The sequence below is a fragment of the Opisthocomus hoazin genome, chromosome Z (assembly GCF_030867145.1).
Source record: "Opisthocomus hoazin isolate bOpiHoa1 chromosome Z, bOpiHoa1.hap1, whole genome shotgun sequence".
Lineage (NCBI taxonomy): Eukaryota > Metazoa > Chordata > Aves > Opisthocomiformes > Opisthocomidae > Opisthocomus > Opisthocomus hoazin.
The window spans coordinates 66,542,490-66,563,094 of NC_134454.1; the positions used below are offsets into that span (position 1 = coordinate 66,542,490).

The 20,605-nt window shown below is 37.4% G+C and overlaps 1 protein-coding gene across 4 annotated transcripts in view; it reads left to right on the forward strand.

The window, feature by feature from the left end:
• The window catches only part of LOC104337807 (E3 ubiquitin-protein ligase TRIM23), a 72,159-nt gene that overhangs the window by 49,957 nt on the left and 1,597 nt on the right, over nucleotides 1-20,605 (forward strand). For 3 of the 4 annotated variants that reach the window (XM_075411822.1, XM_075411825.1, XM_075411826.1), the window contains exons 3-9: nucleotides 210-266; nucleotides 7,388-7,460; nucleotides 11,629-11,675; nucleotides 13,041-13,123; nucleotides 13,240-13,338; nucleotides 13,677-13,812; nucleotides 18,123-18,173. In XM_075411822.1, coding sequence (XP_075267937.1) covers nucleotides 210-266; nucleotides 7,388-7,460; nucleotides 11,629-11,675; nucleotides 13,041-13,123; nucleotides 13,240-13,338; nucleotides 13,677-13,812; nucleotides 18,123-18,173 — 546 coding nt within the window. The remainder of the gene's footprint in view (nucleotides 1-209; nucleotides 267-7,387; nucleotides 7,461-11,628; nucleotides 11,676-13,040; nucleotides 13,124-13,239; nucleotides 13,339-13,676; nucleotides 13,813-18,122; nucleotides 18,174-20,605) is intronic. The other variant, XM_075411823.1, reaches the window with a different exon arrangement.

The window sequence follows — 20,605 nt, forward strand, 5'->3', positions numbered from 1 at the left end:
CAATTAGTTGAAGTTCTACTTTTATACTCTGGTATGATTTAAAAATATTTCTTAATTTGCCGTTCTGGGTCAGGCTCTGAGGGATGTGAGCAAAATCAAAACTCTTTTTCCTATATTAAACAAATTTACTAGGAGTTTCCAAGCATTGTGTTTGTTTCTTACAACAGGGTAAGTAAACATTGTTTGTGTTTTCTTTATTTTCTACCAAGTGTCAGAGCAAGCTAATGCTTCTAGGAAAGGAAACAGTGTTAAAATCGGATGACCAGGTAAGACAGTATTTTGTTTTTCTTTTATTCTCCACAAAATATTTAGTTTTTTGTAAAGATATGGTGTGTTTCCAAAAGAAAGAAGCTAAATTATCTTCACTTACTCTCTAAAGCTGATACTTTTACTAACTTTGAAGTTGTATTCTGAAGTACATGTCTATCAAATGCTGAAAAATTGCATTTATGTATAGCGAAAAGGTTACATGCAGTCCTGGCGCTCAACTGATAAATCACCAACATAGGCAGCAAAATGGAGGGATTTGTAACTTGAAATATAGATTTTGAACCATTTCCTAATCAATGTATATGTAATTTGTGAAACTCTATATGGATCCCTTTAATTTTACCCTGGAACTTTGTATTTGTAACTTACAGTTGTTCCCTATTTGTGGGTATCATTAGGAAACTGATGTGCTTGAATTGGAGATTAACTGAGTGATGCAGAGTGCATGAATGTGAGCTTCTGTATCCCTCAATTTTTGGGGAACGTGCAAAAGAGCAATGCTGGGTCCTTGTTTAGTTGTTTGTAAATTCTAAATAGGTACCTTTAAAAAAAGAATTTATATGAGGACCCCAAATTTGGAAAGTGTAAGTAGTTAAACATTGGACTGGTTGGGTGAAACATGTAGTATTTAGAGGGTTAATTCAATATACTTGACTAAGTAACAAAAAGAACACTGCAGACATATATCTGTTGACTATAGTTTAATTACAATATTATGTTTTATTTATATTTCATATTTTTAATTTAATTGGATTTATTTTTGATTGGTTTTTTAAATTGAATTTTATTTCTGTTACGGATTTAATTTCTTTTTATTTAATTTACATTTAATTACATCTGGTTGTAATGGTAGTATTACCATTGTAAGCACATGGTGCTTGCCTTGGCGGGTCTGTGGCAGTGTGATATAATCAGTCTGCCAGGCCTCCCCCTAATTATATTTTAGCCATCATCCTCCATACCGCCGAGGCTTTACCTGCTTGGCCTGCTTGATTGCAGCGCATGTTTCATTCATGGATAACCTGTGCGATGGTGTCCATGGTCAAGTCCACCCCTCAGTCACAAGCCCATCTGTATGTCGTGTCTCTTCCTTGGTGGCCTGAAGTGTCATCAGCTCACCAAGCTATAAACAGTTCACCCTTATGTTGCCAGTCCAGATCCACTTGAGCCACTTCAGTCTTGGCAGCCTGATCCACCTGCAGGTGCTGTGACTCTTACAGACATGCATATCCATGTAACGTACTTCTACAACCAGCTTCTCCAGCCAGGCAGCAATATCTTGCCACAATGGGGCAGCCCAGATGGGTTTGCCTCTGCGCTGCCAGTTGTTCTTCTTCCATTGCTGCAGCCACCCCCATAGGGCATTTGCCACCATCCATGAGTCAGTGTAGAGACGTATCACTGGCCACTTTTCTTGTTCAGCAATGTCTAAAGCCAGCTGGATGGCTTTCACCTCTGCAAACTGGCTTGACTCACCTTCTCCCTCGGTAGTTTCCGCGACTTGTCGTGTAGGGCTCCATACAGCAACCTTCCGCCTCTAATGTTTTCCCACAATGCGACAGGACCCATCCGTGAACCGGGCATACTGCTTCTCATTTTCTGGCAGCTTACTATACAGTGAGGCTTCTTCAGCACGTGTCACCTCCTCCTCTGGCGATGCTCCAAAATCTTTGCCTTCTGGCCAGTCCACAATCAATTCCAGAATTCCTGGGCGACTGGGGTTTCCCATTCGGGCGCGCTGGGTGATCAGCGCGACCCACTTACTCCACGTAGCATCGGTGGCATGATGCGTAGAGGGGACCCTCTCTTTGAACATCCAGCCCAGGACCGGCAATCGTGGTGCTAGGAGGAGCTGTGCTTCAGTGCCGACCACTTCTGAAGCAGCTCGAACGCCTTCATACGCTGCCAGAATCTCTTTTTCAGTGGGAGTATAGTGGGCCTCGGATCCTTTGTATCCCCGGCTCCAAAACCCCAGGGGTCGACCTCGAGTGTCCCCTGGTGCCTTCTGCCAGAGACTCCAGGTTGGGCCATTCTCCCCGGCTGCGGTGTAGAGCACGTTTTTAACATCTTGCCCTGACCGGACTGGACCAAGGGCTATGGCATGAACTATCTCCTGTTTAATTTGTTCAAATGCCTGTCGTTGCTCAGGGCTCCATTCAAAATCATTCTTCTTCCGGGTCGCGTGGTACAGAGGACTTACAATCTGGCTGTAATTTGGGATGTGCATCCTCCAAAAACCCACAACACGTAAGAAGGCCTGTGCTTCCTTTTTGCTGGTTGGTGGAGGCTTAGCTGCTGTTTTGCTGACAACATCCATTGGGATCTGACAGTGCCCATCCTGCCATTTTATTGCCAAAAACTGGATCTCTTGCGCAGGTCCCTTTACTTTACTTCGCTTAATGGCGAAACCGGCTTTCAGAAGGATCTGAACTATTTTCTCCCCTTTCTCAAAAACTTCCTCCGCTGTGTCACCCCATACAATGATGTCATCGATGTACTGCAGATGTTCTGGAGCTTCACCCTTTTCCAGTGCAGTCTGGATCAGTCCATGGCAAATGGTGGGACTGTGTTTCCACCCCTGGGGCAGTCGATTCCAGGTGTACTGGATGCCCCTCCAGGTGAAAGCAAACTGTGGCCTGCACTCTGCTGCCAAAGGGATGCAGAAGAATGCATTAGCGATGTCAATTGTAGCATACCACTTGGCTGCCTTTGACTCCAGCTGATACTGACGTTCTTGCACGTGTGGCATGGCAGCACTCAGCGGTGGTGTGACTTCATTCAGGCCACGGTAGTCTATTGTCAGTCTCCACTCTCCAGTAGATTTTCTCACTGGCCATATGGGACTATTAAAGGGTGAGCGAGTTTTGGTGATCACTCCTTGACTCTCCAGCTGGCGGATCAGCTGATGAATGGGGAGAAGGGAGTCTCGGTTGGTACGATATTGTCACTGGTGCACCGTTGTGGTAGCCATTGGCACCTGTTGTTCTTTAACCTTCAGCAACCCCACAATGGAAGGATCTTCCGAGAGACCAAGCAAAATAGACAGCTGTTTTTCTTCTGTCTCCAAAGCAGCTATGCCAAAAGCCCACCGATACCCCCTTGGGTCCTTGAAATAGCCTCTCCTAAGATAGTCTATCCCAAGGATGCACGGAGCCTCGGGGCCAGTTACAATGGGGTGCTTCTGCCACTCCTTCCCAGTGAGGCTCACTTCAGCTCTTGGGACCCCCCTGTCTCTCCAGAAATACAGATGGACTCTGACCCTTTGAAATCTGATGGCATTAAATTACACTGTGCACCAGTGTCCACTAGAGCTTTATACTCTTGTGGATCTGACGTGCCAGGCCACCGAATCCACACTGTCCACACGGTTGTCCCTTTCCTCCACCTGGCTGGAGGCAGGACCCCTCTAATCCTGGTCAAAGAATTTACTGCTCACTTATGAAAATGACTTAGAAGCCTCTTCAAGAGGATCAGAAATAAGATCAGGCTTTCCACTTTGTGTGGAGAACTGCCTGCTGGAAACTGGAGCAGCATTTTTCCTAGAAGAATCCCCTTTTGTGATTGTTTTACCTTGCAGCTCACGCACTCGTGTCTCTGGGGTTGAGGTAGGTTTTCCATCCCATTTTCTCATGTCCTCTCCGTGGTCACACAGGTAAAAACACAGGGTACCTCATGGTGTGTACCCTATGTCGCCTCTCTTGAGCAGAGAAACACTTGCTCCTAGTAGCTGAGACACTGGCTCATACAGGTGGGCAGCAGAACACATTCTCTTTGAGTTGTTGGATCTTCCAGGACAGTTTTGCCACGGCTGACACGAGGGAGGAAGAGAGGCTTTCTTCATATTGCTGGAGTCAGCCAGCCACTTCATGCACCACTGGTGCTTCTTCACCTTTCCAGTCCATTACTGCTAGTTGGCATAGGGCAATGGTGTGCTCCATACAAACTTCTGCCACATGGGTCATGTATATTGGACTTCATCTGGGTCTGTGGGTAACTGCGCATTGTCTGGGTCATAGTACACCAGCGCCTGCACAGCTGATTTTCTCAGGTACTGAATACCCCTTTCCACATTGGTCCACTTGCCTGGATAACCCACAACATCCTCACTGAAGGGGTACCTTTCCCTCACGCCTGACAGAAGTCTCCTCCAGAGGCTGAGGGCTTGTGCCTTTTTTCCAATGGCCTTGTCAATGCCCCCATCCCTGGCCAGGGATCCCAGCTGCTTGGCTTCCTTACCCTCTAACTCCAAGCTGCTGCCCCTATCCCAGCACCGCAGCAGCCAGGTGACAATGTGCTCACCTGGGTGACGTCTGAAATCTTTTCACATATCTTGCATCTCGCTCAGACACAGGGACAGGGTGGTGATCTCTGGCTCTGCCTCCTTCTCCTGCTCTTGTGATGGCCCTAGCTCATTGTCATCCTTCACCAAGCAAATTTTTTTGTGTATTTCCTCTTCTGTGTAGAGGCAACTGATACTGCACAGGTTGGTTTTCTCGTTTTGCTGCAGTACCCATTGCCAGGGTCTGAGTAGCCACCGTGCCCGTCACAGGGGTTGGGGCAGCAGCAGTACCCATTGTCTGTTTCCCCCCCCCTTCCCCTTTAGAACACTGAACAATGTCAAACAGGGCTCGGTAGGCATGGGCCAGGCCCCACGACACTGCAAAAAGTTGTGTCTCCCTGGAACTGCCAGGGCGACAGCATGCTTGTTCCAAGTATTCTACTAGTTTGTCAGGATTCTGCGTTTGTTCAAGAGTGAAGTTCCAAAACACCAGAGGTGCCTACCATCCTAGGCATCTGCCCACACTATCCCACACCCCCTGCCACTCATAGCTATCCAGCCTTGGGGCAGATCTCTGGGTGATACTTTTAAATAGTTGTTTAATCCTAGTCAAGACCTGAAACCCATTCAGGAGACATAGCAGTAAGAGCATGCTGGCTTCAAAATCCCAAGGATATTCGGAATTCTGAAAATTGGTTGTATCTAGCCTGGAGGCGAAAGGGAGGGTGAAAGAGTTGAGGGGGAAAGTATCCCCTCGTCTTCCCTGTAGAGTGGGTGTGGTTATTCATAGATTCAAAGAGATGGCACCCAAGGTACAAGCAGGACAGCAATGCTGCATACAAATACCAGCCTACCCTTATGCCTAGTGATGTTATCATGAGTTGATATTACACAGTACAGCAGAATGATAATCCTGATTCTTTTCCCAGAGGTGATAAAACAGCACCACAGGAGATACATACAAGCAAGTAAGGGTTTACATGCTGTAACCATGTGACTAAACAATGCAACATTGTGACCAGTGACTATTTAACTAAAATAAATGTGTGTAATAAATTATATCAAAGTTGTTTTAACACACTCTGGTCAGCCCTGCCATTATCCCAATGCTTTGTGCCTCACATTGAGCCCCAAAAATGACTGTCCTGGTTTAGCCCTGGCTGGCAACAAAGGACCACCTGGTCGCGCTCTCACTGCTCCCTGCCAGTGGGATGGGGAGGAAAATCAGAAGGAAAAAGGCAAAATTTGTGTGTTGGGATAAAGACAGTTTGACAGAACAGCAAAAGAAGAGAACAGTAACAACGATAATACTAATAAGAAGAAAGTATGAAGCAAGAAATACACAGTGCAGTTTTCTCACTGCGTGATGCCCAGCATGCTCCCGAGCAGTGATTACTCTGCCCCAGCCAGCATGTCATCACATGCTACTAAATATGCCATTTGTTTGGTTACTTTGAGTCAGTGACCAGGCCGTGTGCCCTACTGGCTTCTTGTGACAATTAACTCTATTCCAGCTGAACCCAGGACAATTACTGAGCAGCATAGTTTGCTGGGAATGTGTATAGGGTGTGAGCAAGAGACATGTGATGTACATACTTGCTGTATATATTTGTTGTAAAGATGATCCTTGATTTAAGGTTCCTGAAGGGTAACGTTAATTTATTTGAAAGGGTTTTTTTGTTCATTTACTGTAATATCCAGAATATTTTGTACATCATTTTTTATCAAGTTTCAAGGAACCAAGAATGAGCTGATAGTATTGTCAAGAGTGGTGCTCCATTACAAAAGAGATTACACCACCTGATCTAGAAAATAAGGAATGTTTGTATGGTCATTATTCTTTTGGTTTGGGTTTGTTTTGTTTTCCTTTATTTTAAAAGGTTTTCTTTTGAAGATGCACTTTACAAAGTTGTTTGCAGTAGTGAAAAGCTCAGCTTAAGTTGTCCATTCTTGATGTTTTTATTACAAGAACTTGGCTGATGATTCTTAGCATATTTTTCTCTTTTTAGTTGGTGTAAAGCCAAATGCAATCTGCAGTGCTTTTTACGGAATGCTTGACCATATCAGCAGTACATCTGGTATTTAAATATATGCTTAATTTTTTACTAGATTACTTGTAATATGATATCTATACATAATTTACAATGTATTTGAAGAAAAATTATAGGTGTAGTCTTCAGTTTCAGGAAATGGAATAGTAATAATGAATATATTCACTCTCCGGAACACAGTAAGATTTAAAGTACATTTTTAAAAATCTGTGGTTGTTCGATTTGGGAGGTTTTAATAAACTTTTCTGAACTGGTGTTTTTTCTTGTTGCTCCTATATTTTCAGTGATTACAGTGAGCTGGAGCACTAGTTCTACAGCATTTTTTGCTGAGTCCACAGATGTAGTTTTGATGGAAGATTTATTTGACTGCTGTTTTATTGGAAGCCCATCTTCTGTTTAGTCATTATGTATATCAAGCATGGTCCATTTAACTTAGGTTTGTATGAACCATACATCTAAGGAGGAAAGAAGATGTGAAGTATTGTCATTGCTTCTAGTGGCTCATCTTCACTTGTGGTCATTATCTGGTATTACAGAGGAATTTAGGGGGAAAATTCCAATTCTGACTAGTTCTGATTTCCCCCTTTTGAAAAAAGAATAAAAATATATCTGGATCCCTGCAAGTGGCTTTTTAAATCTTTTGAAATAATGAGTGGTCTGTTGTAATAGAAGGTCTTTTGTTTTCTGCTGTATAAACTTAATAAATGAATTGCTATCCTGTTCTATTTCTTTTTACTCTAATGCAACTCAACACACTTCAAGAGATGCTTCTTTTCTTGTTATACAGCTTTCGTTGTTAACAATGCAAGTGAAAGCTTTAACAGCGGAATATAATCAATGGCAAAACAGAAGCCCTGAAAGTAAGTAACTGCTCTATGTAAGGTATACTTCTATACATTTCTGCAAAGTCTTTCATCTAGGCATCTTAAACTGTGTATATATTGAATGTCTGCTGGTTGTGTTTTCATTCTATAACTACTTAAAAATTAAATACTTCCTATAGTAGCATGTACGTTTCATATCTGTTCCTTTTGCACTTTAGATCTAAGTGAACTTAGAATTTGAAGTTAATTCTGCTAACTTAAACTTATGATTCTGGATCACCATTCATCAGTCAGTTAAATGGAAAAATAACTGTTATCAGATCTCCTAACAAAATAACAAAAGTTCATCATGCTGTTACCCTCCGTCAGATTTCTCCTTTCTGGGATTGTTTCATGTCCATCTTTCATTTGTGTTTCCTTTTTAGGATGGAACTACTTTGGCAAAGAATTTTTCTTAATTTTGTCTTTTAAGAAGCTGATACATTTTTTTATCTTTGCAAGTATTGCTAATAGTCTAACAATAATTTACCCAGACATATTTTTAACCATACATCCTTTGGGTTTTGTTGTGGGGTTTTTTTTAATTAATACTTCACAAGAGTGTGTTGTATTACCGTGTACTAACTGAAACTTTGAAGTAAACCTTTAGCAGTAAGGATATTACACTGTAAGAAAGCAGCTTGGATTTAACAGGAGCCAGAGATTCAAGGTCAAGAAAAGGTGGTAAAAGATGCTTCAGTTTATTTTAGTAATACAAGAATCCAGATCACTTACTGATCCTGAGAAGCACTAACCACTAGTGTCTACACTAACCATGTAGGTCTTACATTTGTTAGACATTATCAGTCAAAAGGTATAAATTCCTCAGTTCTTCAAAATTCTTATTGTATGTAAGCATCAGTGCTGACTGATTTCACTCTGTTGCAACGTTTATGTGGCCAGACACTGAAAGTAAAGCCATTCAGCATCTAAGTGTGAGTAATCTGTCTTTTCAGATGTCCCATTTGGAGACTGCTGAAACAGTTCACTTTACACTATTATTAGTGTTCTGGTAGCACTTTACTGTTATGTCTCCTGTCAAGGAACCATTAGCACCTTTCAACCCTGTAAAGCTTACTTAATCTTTAAATGGATCCATTGACTCATTTGAATATTTTTATGTCAGAAGAGGCTTGCTTTTTTTAGTGTTTATGAAATGATAGGAATGTGTTTTGGACAGCAAACAGTGATTTCCAATATTTTGTCAACTGGCAAAATTTGAATGCATTTTCAGATGAACATTAAAGTCACTTCTCCAGCTTCTTTCAAAGTTCATGTACTTGCTGCAAAGCATGATCAAATAATAGGAGCTGGGAAAAAAGTGTTTCTTCTTTCTCATAAATAGGTATTGTTACTCTATTAGTATAAATTCATAGTTCATGTGCTTTGTAAGCCTATCTCTAAAAATGGTCAGCCTCAAATGCTGCTTAGAGGTGTGTAGACCAAAAGTATAACGTTGAATGAATTTGGGAAATACTGGTCCTTGGCTGCTGCTCATGAATAAGCTGGTGGCTTTCAGCAAATGAATTGAAAGTACTTACAGTTTTTATCTGGGTAAAATACCTGGAGATGTTAGGTGTCCTTACTAAAATATGTGATTATTTTAAACTTCAAGCTATTTGTTTAAAAGTGTTCTTGGGGCTTGACCTATTTTTATTGGCTTCCTGACTTGCTTTGCTCAACCATTCTTAGTTGTTCCCAGGTGATAAGATTTATTATTATAAATCTTAATTTTGTTCTAGAGAAATGATCTATGCATATCATAATGCAAATAAAATAATATTTTGAAGCCAAAGCTTTGCCTTTTTCGCTACCTTCTCAAGGGAAGAAGAAAGAAACTGCTGCTAAGAATTTGAATAGAGGTATAGTGCATGTATGAAATTGAAGAGTCTACTGTGCTTACATCCTCTCTGTCCGTCTTGGCTCCTTTCTACCTACGGTTTGTTTTGAAGGAGGAATTACTTAATTGAAAACATTATCTAAATTTATCTAAATAGGAATATCAGAAATATTCATTTCATACAATTTACTAATAGAGCACGAATGTCAAGATGTCTTATTACTTTGGTTTCTGCTTTTAGCAATGGCCAGTTCATGTCTTGTAAATGAGGCCCTGTCAGCATTTAAATTTTCAACCTTATTTTCAGAGGTTATAACTTGGCAGTTCTACATTTCTTTGGGCACAATATTGGCACACAGACTTGAATCCACAATGCAGATTTTATTTTTGCAAAGCTTTTACTTTGGTCTCTTGTTCTTTCTCAGTTTCTGGTACTATTTATGTAGCTCTAGAGCTGCTAAATCAGCTGAATTAAAACTTTTTAACAAGCATTTCGCTCATAAAAATGGAATTTAACTTTAACCTTTGCAAAATAAGGAAGTGGAAGCAACCATATTTTAAACCATATAAAACAGTTGTCTCTGCATAATTACTGTTTTTCTTTGCAGAATATCAGTCATCTGCCAAATTCCTCTTATTTGAATAGGAGTTTCTGTATAAACATGTGCATAGTAGTTGCTTTTACATTCCTAGCATCTGGTAGTATTTTTGCTTAGTAATTGTACTGTGTATCACTAGCCAATTCTGTTTGACATTTGATTTTTGCAAGTGTAGCGATTCATAACTGAAAAAGCTTTAACAGATAGTGGACAGAGCAACCTGTGTTCTTTACAGCAGCAGCTGCCATAAATGCGTGATCCTAGTGTCTTGGATCTGCACTGTTTCTTCACTAAATCAGGGTTAGTGATTTCTTTCCTAGGAAGATGTGGCCTTCTATTCTGATACTCACACAATGTGAATATTGAATGGGAAGCACATACTCGGGATTAGGTATCTAAAAATGAAGATGTGTTGTAAACCAATAGTAGAAATTGATAATCCCAGGCAGCAAGGGCTCACAGTAATCATGGAGGGAGGGCGGGAGGAAGAGTTGTGTGGGTTTCTTCAAATATGGCAGACCCCTACCTCCCAGAGCTCTTAAACATAATCTTAATTTGGGAGCACTCTGCTCAAATTTTGTGTCAAGACTTAGAGACAGTAATTCTCTTAAATAAACGGGACTTTCTAGTGACATGTAATTTAATGCATTTTGAACTCAGTAGTTTTGCTGATTTCCATCTCAGAACAAATACTGCTTTTAAAACTACTAATCTAAGGCTTCTCAAAATTTGTGGAGATAAAAACTATGAAAATGCATTACCAAAGAAAATACTTTTATAAATTTTTTAAATCAACTGTATTGTATTTAGGAGATATTTAATGATTTTACGAGACAGTTAAGGGTTTTTCTTTTTGTTAAAAGGAAAAGCTTTTATTGAAATAATTAAGATTAGAGATTTGGAGCCCAACCTCGAACACAAAATATCCCTGTCATACTAAGATTTAAGATTGTTAGAGTAGATTTAATTTCTCCTGTTAGCAGATTCAAATGTTTTGCTTTTTCAAAAGTCACATATTTATGCAGATGCTGCAGACTGACATGGAACTGAGAGTTAATTGGAGTCCGTTGAAGGCTATCAAATACAATGACTCATTTTTTTATAGAGAAAATCCGTGAGCCATAAACCACTGCATTTTGCAGAAGCATTCTGGGGAAACGTTACCACATCCTTGAATAGTACTGTACTTCCCCTTAAGTACTGCTGTTGCTCAGGGTTGGAGTTAGGATATTGGCCTTGCTAGGCCTTTCATCTCCCTGCATGTTCTTGTGAACACTAAGAATGGTGACATGCTTTTGAAGTTCTTTAAATCAGATAGGTTTTACAATCCTGATCTAGCATTTGGGAGGCTGTTTAACAAGGAACTGGAAGACTGGAAGAATTTTGTCACATTGGTAATGTTGATGGAATCCCTCCCACTGAAAAAATCAGGCTTGCTTATCTTGAAGTATGACTGTACTTCACATTTTAATGTTAAGTACCTGAGCTAGTTAAGAAAATTAACGCAGAAGCATTAACACCACACTTTTTTCAGTCTAATTTAACTTGCTGAAAAGTGACAATAGGTTAGCCCAGCAGGGCACCACAAAATGTGATTTAACCGCTGCTGACAGTGAAGCTAGTTTTGTAGAGGATAGACAAGTTTCTATCTAGCCAGGCTGCTTTTCAATATAAACAAGTCTATTATCATCCAGTGCAAAAAACCCCAATTCATTTTATTTTTCAGTAATTTCTACCAATCCAGATGTACTGTTAGCATTAGGAAAAGAAGAGGTAAGCCTTTTTGTTTATTAAGAGATAATAAGATTTCATTGAAAAAAACTGATAAAAGTATATACAATTGCTGCATTTTCCTATGACGACTCCTGTGGTGGACTACTGCTAAAATATTGTGTATGTTTCTTCAGGTATTCTTGTTGTTCTAGTGGTTTTCTTCCCATGTATTGTAATTACTAAAATTTCCTAATTGTAAGGAATTATCTTTTAAACTAAAAGGTTTTCTATATTGCATTTCATACTGGATATAAAATAATGTAACATTATATGTTACACAGGAGCATCAGTATGCTTAGATCTAGAGTTCTGTGCCAATGGTTTGCAAATACTTTGTTGAGTTCTTCCAGCCTTGGAAGCAAGAGCAAATCAAGAATGTCTTACGGGTAGCATTACACTATATTCATTGGACATTGGTATGCAACATGACCTGAGAATATTCCTGTGGCTGTGGCATTAAAAAAAGAAGTACTTTTTGGTTTTCTTCTTCCTAGCAGCTTTCCTCCTTCTGGTATCACTCACAACAGGAAATGCTACTGCTGTTAAGAGTCATGATGAACAAGTTGTTTGGGTACACACTTTCATTTGACTGTATTGCTGTGGCATGTTTGATCTGATATCCCATAGTATCGCCTATTTTGTTGTGGATTCCAATTTTTTTTTCAGATGTTGCATATACAGAGCATATTTGCTTCTGTAGAATATTTTCACAATTTTTATTTCTTTGAGCTAAATATGAAAGTTCTCATAGTTTGTATGGAAGGAGACAAAATGCATTCAAATCATGGGTTTATATTTAAGAAATCATAAACTACTAGAAATACTACTTTATAGAATGTAATGCACTAATGAAAGACCCAGTCCACTGAGAGTCCACTTCTTCAGCAGCACTGTCTTCTGCTTCTCTCCTCTCCCAAATATGTCCCTATCACTGATGACCATTTAATTAATGGATGCAATTAGCCTTTCTTTGCAGCATCTTTGTTTTCTGAGTACTATACATTTTACGTTGGTGCAAATAGCACAGATTCATTCTTGCAAACAGCTGCAGTGATTTAGACAACGCAGCCCTTGTGCTGTAGATGTTTTCTCCTCAGTTTTTCATCAGATAAGCAGTTCATGTGTGAGCTCCATAGTCTACTTCAGGTAAAATCAACTATGTTGTTTTACAGAGTTTCCATAAGACACTGAGCAACTGGTGACAGTAACATTTTAAATAGCTCCAGCTGGATTTAAAAATAGTGTGTCTCTTTATAGCCATATTTCTTTAAAAATTGCAGATCATTTTGGCCCTCTTTACCAGATTTACAGATGTAACCTTAAATAGAACGAATAATACAGACTGTTATTTTTACTTTTTTATAGTTGCTGAAAGTAAAGAATGATCTTGAAATGGTGCTGTCAACAGTTAAGTTAAAGAATAAACAACTGGTAGAAGATCTGAAAAGGTAATACAAGAATTTGGACTTATGAGTGCTGTAAGCTTTTTTTACCACACATTATTTTGACTGTATAGCAAAACTGTATATCTGTTGTGCTGTTTCCTACTTTTCATGTTTCAAAGAGAACAACAATGGCTTGATGAACAGGAGCAGTTACTACATGCTCTTAATGGACTTGAAGAAGAGACAAAAACCCAAGCTGAACGACTTCCCAGAAGAAGGTATTTCTATAGTGTTGAGTTTTGATATTGAAGAATTTAAATATCAACAAGAGCAAATGAGGAAACAAACTCTTAAAAAGTACTCCTGGTTTTGTTAAATAGATCAAATTATAATAAAAATTAATATAAAATATATACAAATATAAAAATAATTATAATAGTGACAATTAAGAATATTTGAAACATGGAAAACATTGCTACTGTCTGCTTATATCCTGTGATTCACAATGTTGAACTTAGAACAATAGAAGATAAAGGAGAGTTTTGCTTAAGCAGAACTTTCTAATTATTTTATTGAATTTCATATTCTGTTGCTATGTTTTTACTATTATTTTCAGCAGTACAGCACTTAATGAGCTGCAGAATAAAATGCTGAAAATACAGTTATATAGGGAAGAACTCTTGAATGCTCTGGGTGAATTCCTAGAAGATCATTTTCCCCTTCCAGAGAAAGGTGCAAGTTCTAAAAAGAAGGTAAGATTTTCTTCACTATTAAGTTTGGAATGTTCAATTTCTGTTTAATTACATGCAGTATTATCTTAAATTCACTAGCATAGAATCCATAGTTATATTTTGAAATAAATATAGTACTTACAGCTGATCCTTTAGGTTTAATTGATATTTTTCAGGTTGATTTGTATAATTTAAGGCTGTTCTCTGCTGAGTATTTTCTTTTTTAATGCATGTATCCTTCACCCAATGAGATGCATAGCAATGTATTGTATTTCTTACTGGACTGCAAGCTGTGCCAATTTTGGAAACGGTGAGGGGTTCACTCCAAATTGTTCCATTTTCTTTTTTACTCGACTAGGCAAGTGGATTCATATTTTCCTTGGCAAAGAAAATTTTAATTGTCTAAAAATGTTTTTGGAACAATAATAAGGACAAGTGTTTATAATTACAGTGTAGTTTGGAATGTTAACCATCAGTTTCTGTTCAGGCAAACTAGGCCAAAAATTATCTTAATACTTTAGGGAAAAATAGGCAGTCAGGGAGTATTTTTGCATAATAAATTCAAAGTCTGCAGTAAAAATAAATCTTTTGCCCTTACTATTTGAAAGAATAGTTATAAAAAAGCTACAAAAAAAGGTGGGTGTTGATTTTGATTTCAGACACACTTAAGAATACAGAAATAGAAAGGATTTCTTTAGTCCAGTTCCCTGTTATTTCAGACAACCGCATAAAACGATTTCTTTAATATGATCATTGAGTTCCATTTTAAAACTAAGTATTTCTGTTACTACTGTTTCTACTGGGGTTTGTTCTAGTACCTCAGTACTCTGGTTAGAAACTGTCTCCTAACTTCCAGTCTAAATTTATTCATATCTAACACAGATCCGTGTGTTCTTATGCCAGTATTGTCCTTAAAATAGCTCTTTTTCTTTTGTTTATTCTTCCTGATATATTAATAGACAGCAGTCTTGTACCCTCTTGTTCTTTGTTTTGCTAATTGAACTGGCAAAGCTTTCTTGTTCTCCTCCTGTAAGATAATATTTTTCAATTCCCTAGCTTATTCTAATAATACACATTTTCTATGTTTGCTTCCACTTGAAATAATCTTTTTTGGAACCTGGTAAAAAACAATATTATAAACAAAACTACTAGCTCACAGTCATCACAAAAACAACTGATTACACCCTTGTCTTTTTCTTCCTGTTTATTTCCAACTTATGAACCCTGATATTTTAATTAAAAAATATATATATTGTTTTTGCACAGAAGTACGTATTTTGCACATAAAAATACCAAATGGAGCTTTCAAGGCCTAATGTCCATTTTCAAAGTCTTATTCAACTATCTTCAAACATCTTGTTCTATTATATCTTGGTTCTTCTGCCTATCAATGGCTTCCAGTTTCCTGCTGTCACTAAATGTGATACATTTTGTTCCAGCATTAGGAAATTAAAGCTTCAGAGATTTAATTAACAGTTCTCTTTCTGTCATATGTTTCCTGTTTTCAGCTTGATATGTCATCAGCCTATTTGATGGTTGTTACTGATCTTACAATTGTTTTATGAGATGCCTCTTCAAACACTAATGACTTTGCCAGATGCATTTTAAGGGATTGTTCATTTTTCCCATTTATATCATTATTATTTCCTTAAAAATATAATTTCTAGAATGAGATACGCCAATTTATTTGCTCCCATTTATGTGATGTCATAGAAAAATATAGGCTGGAAGTGCCCTCTGGAGATCTTCCATTCCAACACCATCATCAAGATAGTGAATGTTGACATTGGATCAAGTTGCTCATGGCCATATCCATCTGTACTTTAAATATAAAAAACAGTGAATTCATTTGTGTGTTTCAGAATTCTGAGGAAGTTTTTGTGTAGAATCTCCTGCCCGAGAGCAAAATCAACTGCTTGAATTTTCTCAGCCTCTGTTATACTGACTTGTCAGAAATTCTTATTAGCTGCCTTCATCTCTCTTCCATGCAATTTTCCTTCATAAAATCTTAAAAAAAAAAAAAAAATATCACCCAGAGTGTTTGGGATTAATCAACTCTTCCCCTGCTCACAGAGGCTCACCTTCTGCCTTTTTTTTTTTTTAATTTTACTGAAATGTAGAATTTATTTTGATAAATTTCCAAGCAAGGTCTTATCTTAGTTTTAATTCTATTTATGCAGTTCCTGAACTCTGAAACATAGTTTGTTTTTTGACAAGTCTTATTCTTTCTTTTCACTCCCCCTGAATTCATAGCTTCTTCTATATCTTTTTACTCAGTTACATCTCAGTGGCTCAGCTGCAGGTCCCTCATAATCTGCATCTAAGTGATTAACTGTGAAGGCAGGAGACAGACATTTTCAACTATATTGTTTTCTTTATTGTGTCAGAAATACAGATTGACAGCATTAGCAATGAAATTTGCTGCTACATTGATTGGGGGGAACACGTCATTCACATCTGTTGTCAGCTTGGTTAAAACTCTGGAAGCACCAAACTCCTTTTGCTTCGTGGAAGCTTCTTGTGTTCTCAGTAGTTCTGCATGAGGGCAAATGTGCAGGGCCGATGTCTGTGGGGCACAGCTAAGGAGCAGCCTCCTTTTTCTGGTGCCATCTTCCTTTCACCAGGTACCTGCACCTGGCATTGGGAGGGAAGACAATCACAGCAGCCCAGGTTAGCTTCTGTTGCTATGGCCCAACACCTTTAGTACAGGTAGTGACTGAGGTAAGAATTACCTTGTGTCTTAAATATTGGATAAAAAACCCACGTTTTTTTGGAGATAAGAATTATGAAAAGTCAAATGTTGAAGAAGGAATATTCTTTATGCCAATCCATCTCATGGAGGGGAGAAGATGGTACCTTTCAGATTAAAGAACTAAATGCTGAGCATCCTGCCTAAAAGTGACTTTATAAGCATTAATTAATTAGAGGTACTTGTTATATTGGTGACACTTAAAACATGTAAGTAATATAATTTTACAAAACAATGTACACAATGTATATTGTAAACCTAGCAAAATAAGTCTGCTTGTTCTGTGAGAGTGCAAACCTCTTTACACCAATATCCTTAGGATTTTATTCTTTGTATATTAGTTTCAGTAATTACTGAAGTCATAACCTAACTTCAACTTTGAAACATGAATATTGAACCAAAGGGTTCAATAAGTTACTAGGTTACAAAGTAGTATTTTTGGCCAGGGAAATAAAACAGCTGAGGCTATGAAGTGTCTTAACGATTGCTCCAGGGAAGCTTTTGCAGCTTCTTAGTGCAGATTATATTTCCTCAGCCTGGTATCAAGATAAAGGCACAAAGACAGGCATTACTGAGCCCTAGCTCCATGGTTTGCAAGATTCCCATGGAGCAGGCAGTATGTCCCCCTTGTGGCTTTCTGAAGACCAGAATATTAAGAAGTGTGACTGGAAAAAAGGAGCCTTTCATAAATTCTTATTTACTGCTTGTATTCTTCTTCTGTTCCAGAAGTGGAGTTTGTCTAAGGTGCTGCACATCTGTTAATATCTTAGGACTTAAGTTGACGTATTCAACAGCAGTGCTGAGTAGGCAGCCACTAGCCTTTTATTTTGCTGAATGTGAAATGGAAGGGAAGAAAGGATAAAATTTAAAAATAAAAGGATCAGGTTCACGGTGCAACAGCACAAACAGTTTTCTTGGCATTGCTGCCTAAGGAATCCATATCAATTTGTAGGAAAATGTCTTGATTTGCTTGCTACAAATGAAAACAAGTAATTTTCTAGTGGATTGCTGTAGAAATGATATTTTATCAAGGACTTTCTCCCACACACACAAATTTTTAATGATTTTATTTCTTAAGCTTTGCCAGTTTTTTAAATTGAAGTCAGACTAAAAATAAACACTCATTGGAAATCATGAAAAAAATATTAAGATACTATGAACTCAAGTCTTAAGCTGTGTCAAATTTGCATTGTAACAATTTTTCTGAAGTTCAAGAAAAACATTTTTTCCTAATAGATCATATTCATAGAATGTTTTGCACTGTACTACATGTATAAATACGATGTATTTGGTTTTATTTAAATGTAAACCCAGGTAGATATACTGTGATCACTTAAGATTAATCTTTTTCATAATTAATTTTAAAAATCACATTTAATGTGCGTAATATTGAACTTCTAGAGGAATTATTTAAATACTACCTTGTATTTTTGTCATGACTAAATCTAAGTAAAAGTTTTCATCTGTTCTGTACTATGCAATCAAATAATTGTGTGATTATTTTTATTTGTCAGTTAACTTTTTTCCTAACTATTTAGTTTTGGTTTCTGTTAATTTGGCTGGGGGGTGGTGATTCTTGCAGAATTCAAAAGAGCCAAATGTGGAACTGATAACACTGCATGAAATTTTAGAGGTAAGTTTCTTTTGTTATGTAGACATTTAGGGGATTTTCCAATACTCAGATCTGATTATAATATATAAGTAAGATAAATAACAGTATATGACGTGGTTAAGATCATTTATTGAAAAGTAGAATGTCTAAGAATGTTAATGTCAGATTTCTAAATTAAAACCCCATTTTTTTACAAGAGGCGTGGCAATAATTTAGATAACTAAATCTTCAGTTTGAGATGGAGAATTATTATCCCTGACTTCTTGATTTTATAATGATTTTTCTAAAGAAGTTTTATGAGCCTTAGTGGCTCCAATTAGGGGATACAGATGCTATGCTTAACAAAAGTAATTTCTTCCATTTCATGCTGTATTTTGTCCTGTTTCAATAAAAATATTTCTGAAGTATAATACAGTAACAGTTATAGAAGGACCAGTTAACATGTCTCATGTATTAACTGGATTATCTTCTCATATGAGGAAATCAATGAATCTGATTTATGCATTTCTAATGCATTTTATAAGCATGCCAGCATTGCTTAGTGAGCATTTTTCATCACAGTGCAATTTATGAATTTGAATTGCAAAGCATAATTTTGAAGGAGCATTAAAAATCTTCTCACTGGTATTGTTCCTTCTTGTCTGAAATGTAGCATTTGAAGTGAAATTTCCTGTTCCTCCTCCGTCCTCACTGTTCAGGCAGTTGTAAGCATCTATGTGTAAGACCTCCCAGGGTGGGGAATGTTTTTTCTGAGGGAAAACTTGATGAATAACAACTTTCTGGTATTAAGATGCTATGATCTGGTCACTATGACATTGTTGTACTTTAGTTTAAAGCCCTGACTTTGGGCTTACATCATCAAAATAATTTTACATGCTTCAAGTATCTCAGCATGCCTACTAATGCCAAATTAGGCAGAGCTTAAAAACAGATCAGAATTTAAAATAGCCACATTCCCTATGGAATTAAAATGTTAAAGCTCTTCTAATGCTTTAAAATTGCCTCTCATATTTTTCTGACATTGTTAATCTCCTCAAAATGTCAGCATATCCAAGTAGTGTCTGATTGCCATTTGGACGGACATACTACTTCCAAAAATTGAGACTTCGTTTTAATTTTAACTGTCTTTGCATAAACTGCCAACATCCCTTATCTTTGTTTTATGGGGTTTGTTGTTTTTTTTTGTTGAGCAACTGCGTTCTAGTTTCAAGTGCCTGTAAAATTTCAAAAGTGTTTTCTTAGATACAGATGATAGTTTCTTAAAGAGCAAAAGTCACTTCTATATTATAATTACAGATTTAGGATTACCTGTTGTAAAAATGTAATTCATTTACAGAATTACAATCAGCGCATGTGTTCCTAACCACATCTACTCCGTCTCCATGTGTTTTATTAAATAATGAAAGTATACATTTTAATAAATCCACTTTGACAAGCTAAGTGTATACATTTATATTATTTAGGTATATCAGTACCTACTTCATTAAATTAGTGTGAGTAGTAAGCAAGCAGTAAACTTTCTTCTTATGCAAACCTCAGAATTTTTATTGTACTAGTTTTTATTCCAGTAATAAGCTGTAATTTTTTACAAATGTAGTAATCCTTTCCCTTTCAAACAATTCAAGGATTATTCCTTTCTGACTGAGGATTTAGTGAACTAGTTTAAGATTTGAAAGACTGTTTACAATACAAATGTATATAAAGTTACAGCCATAAAGGCTATTTCAGAATATCAGATGTCAGAAAAGACAAAGTAACAATTCATCTAAAATAATGCATTTGGAGTAAATATGCAGAACTGGGACAGATAAGTACAAAAGACATAAACTGGAATAATGCTTCAGAATGTTCTGGAAAAGAAGAGTAGTTTGGGGTGGTTTTTTTAATAGCAATGGGTGAAAAAAGAGTAAAGTCTGGTAGTAAGGATTTTGAGGTTTTCTTTACCAGTAAAGAATATTTTGTACCTACTGAAATTAGGAAATCTAAAACATTTAGAAGCTTGTTGTAGAAAGATTAAATATCTGGGATGAATAGAGCAAGCACCATAGGATGAGTGACATTATTTAATCTTTAATGTCTGCAATATTCCCCATGAGCAATATTATGAGGGCATAAACATGTCGTCCAAAACAGAAAAAGATTGTCAAAACTGATGTGTTTTTTTAACTCTGTTAACTAATTCTGTATTTGGATAAGGAACAAAGGAGAAGTAAGGAAGTATCAAGAGGAGGTGAATTGTTGTAAGGTGCTTGTCATGCCCGAGCAAGAAATGATACTATGAATTTGGATAACCTATTTATGAGATGAGCAAAAAGATTTCAGGTGCAAATGTAGTGAAGTTAAACTAGGACTATGATGTTGAACTTATCACACGTGCAAGCTTATTTCTAATACTACCTGCAGAAGGACACAAAATACAAGAAAAATAATTCTTCCCAATCTAAGAAGAGAGA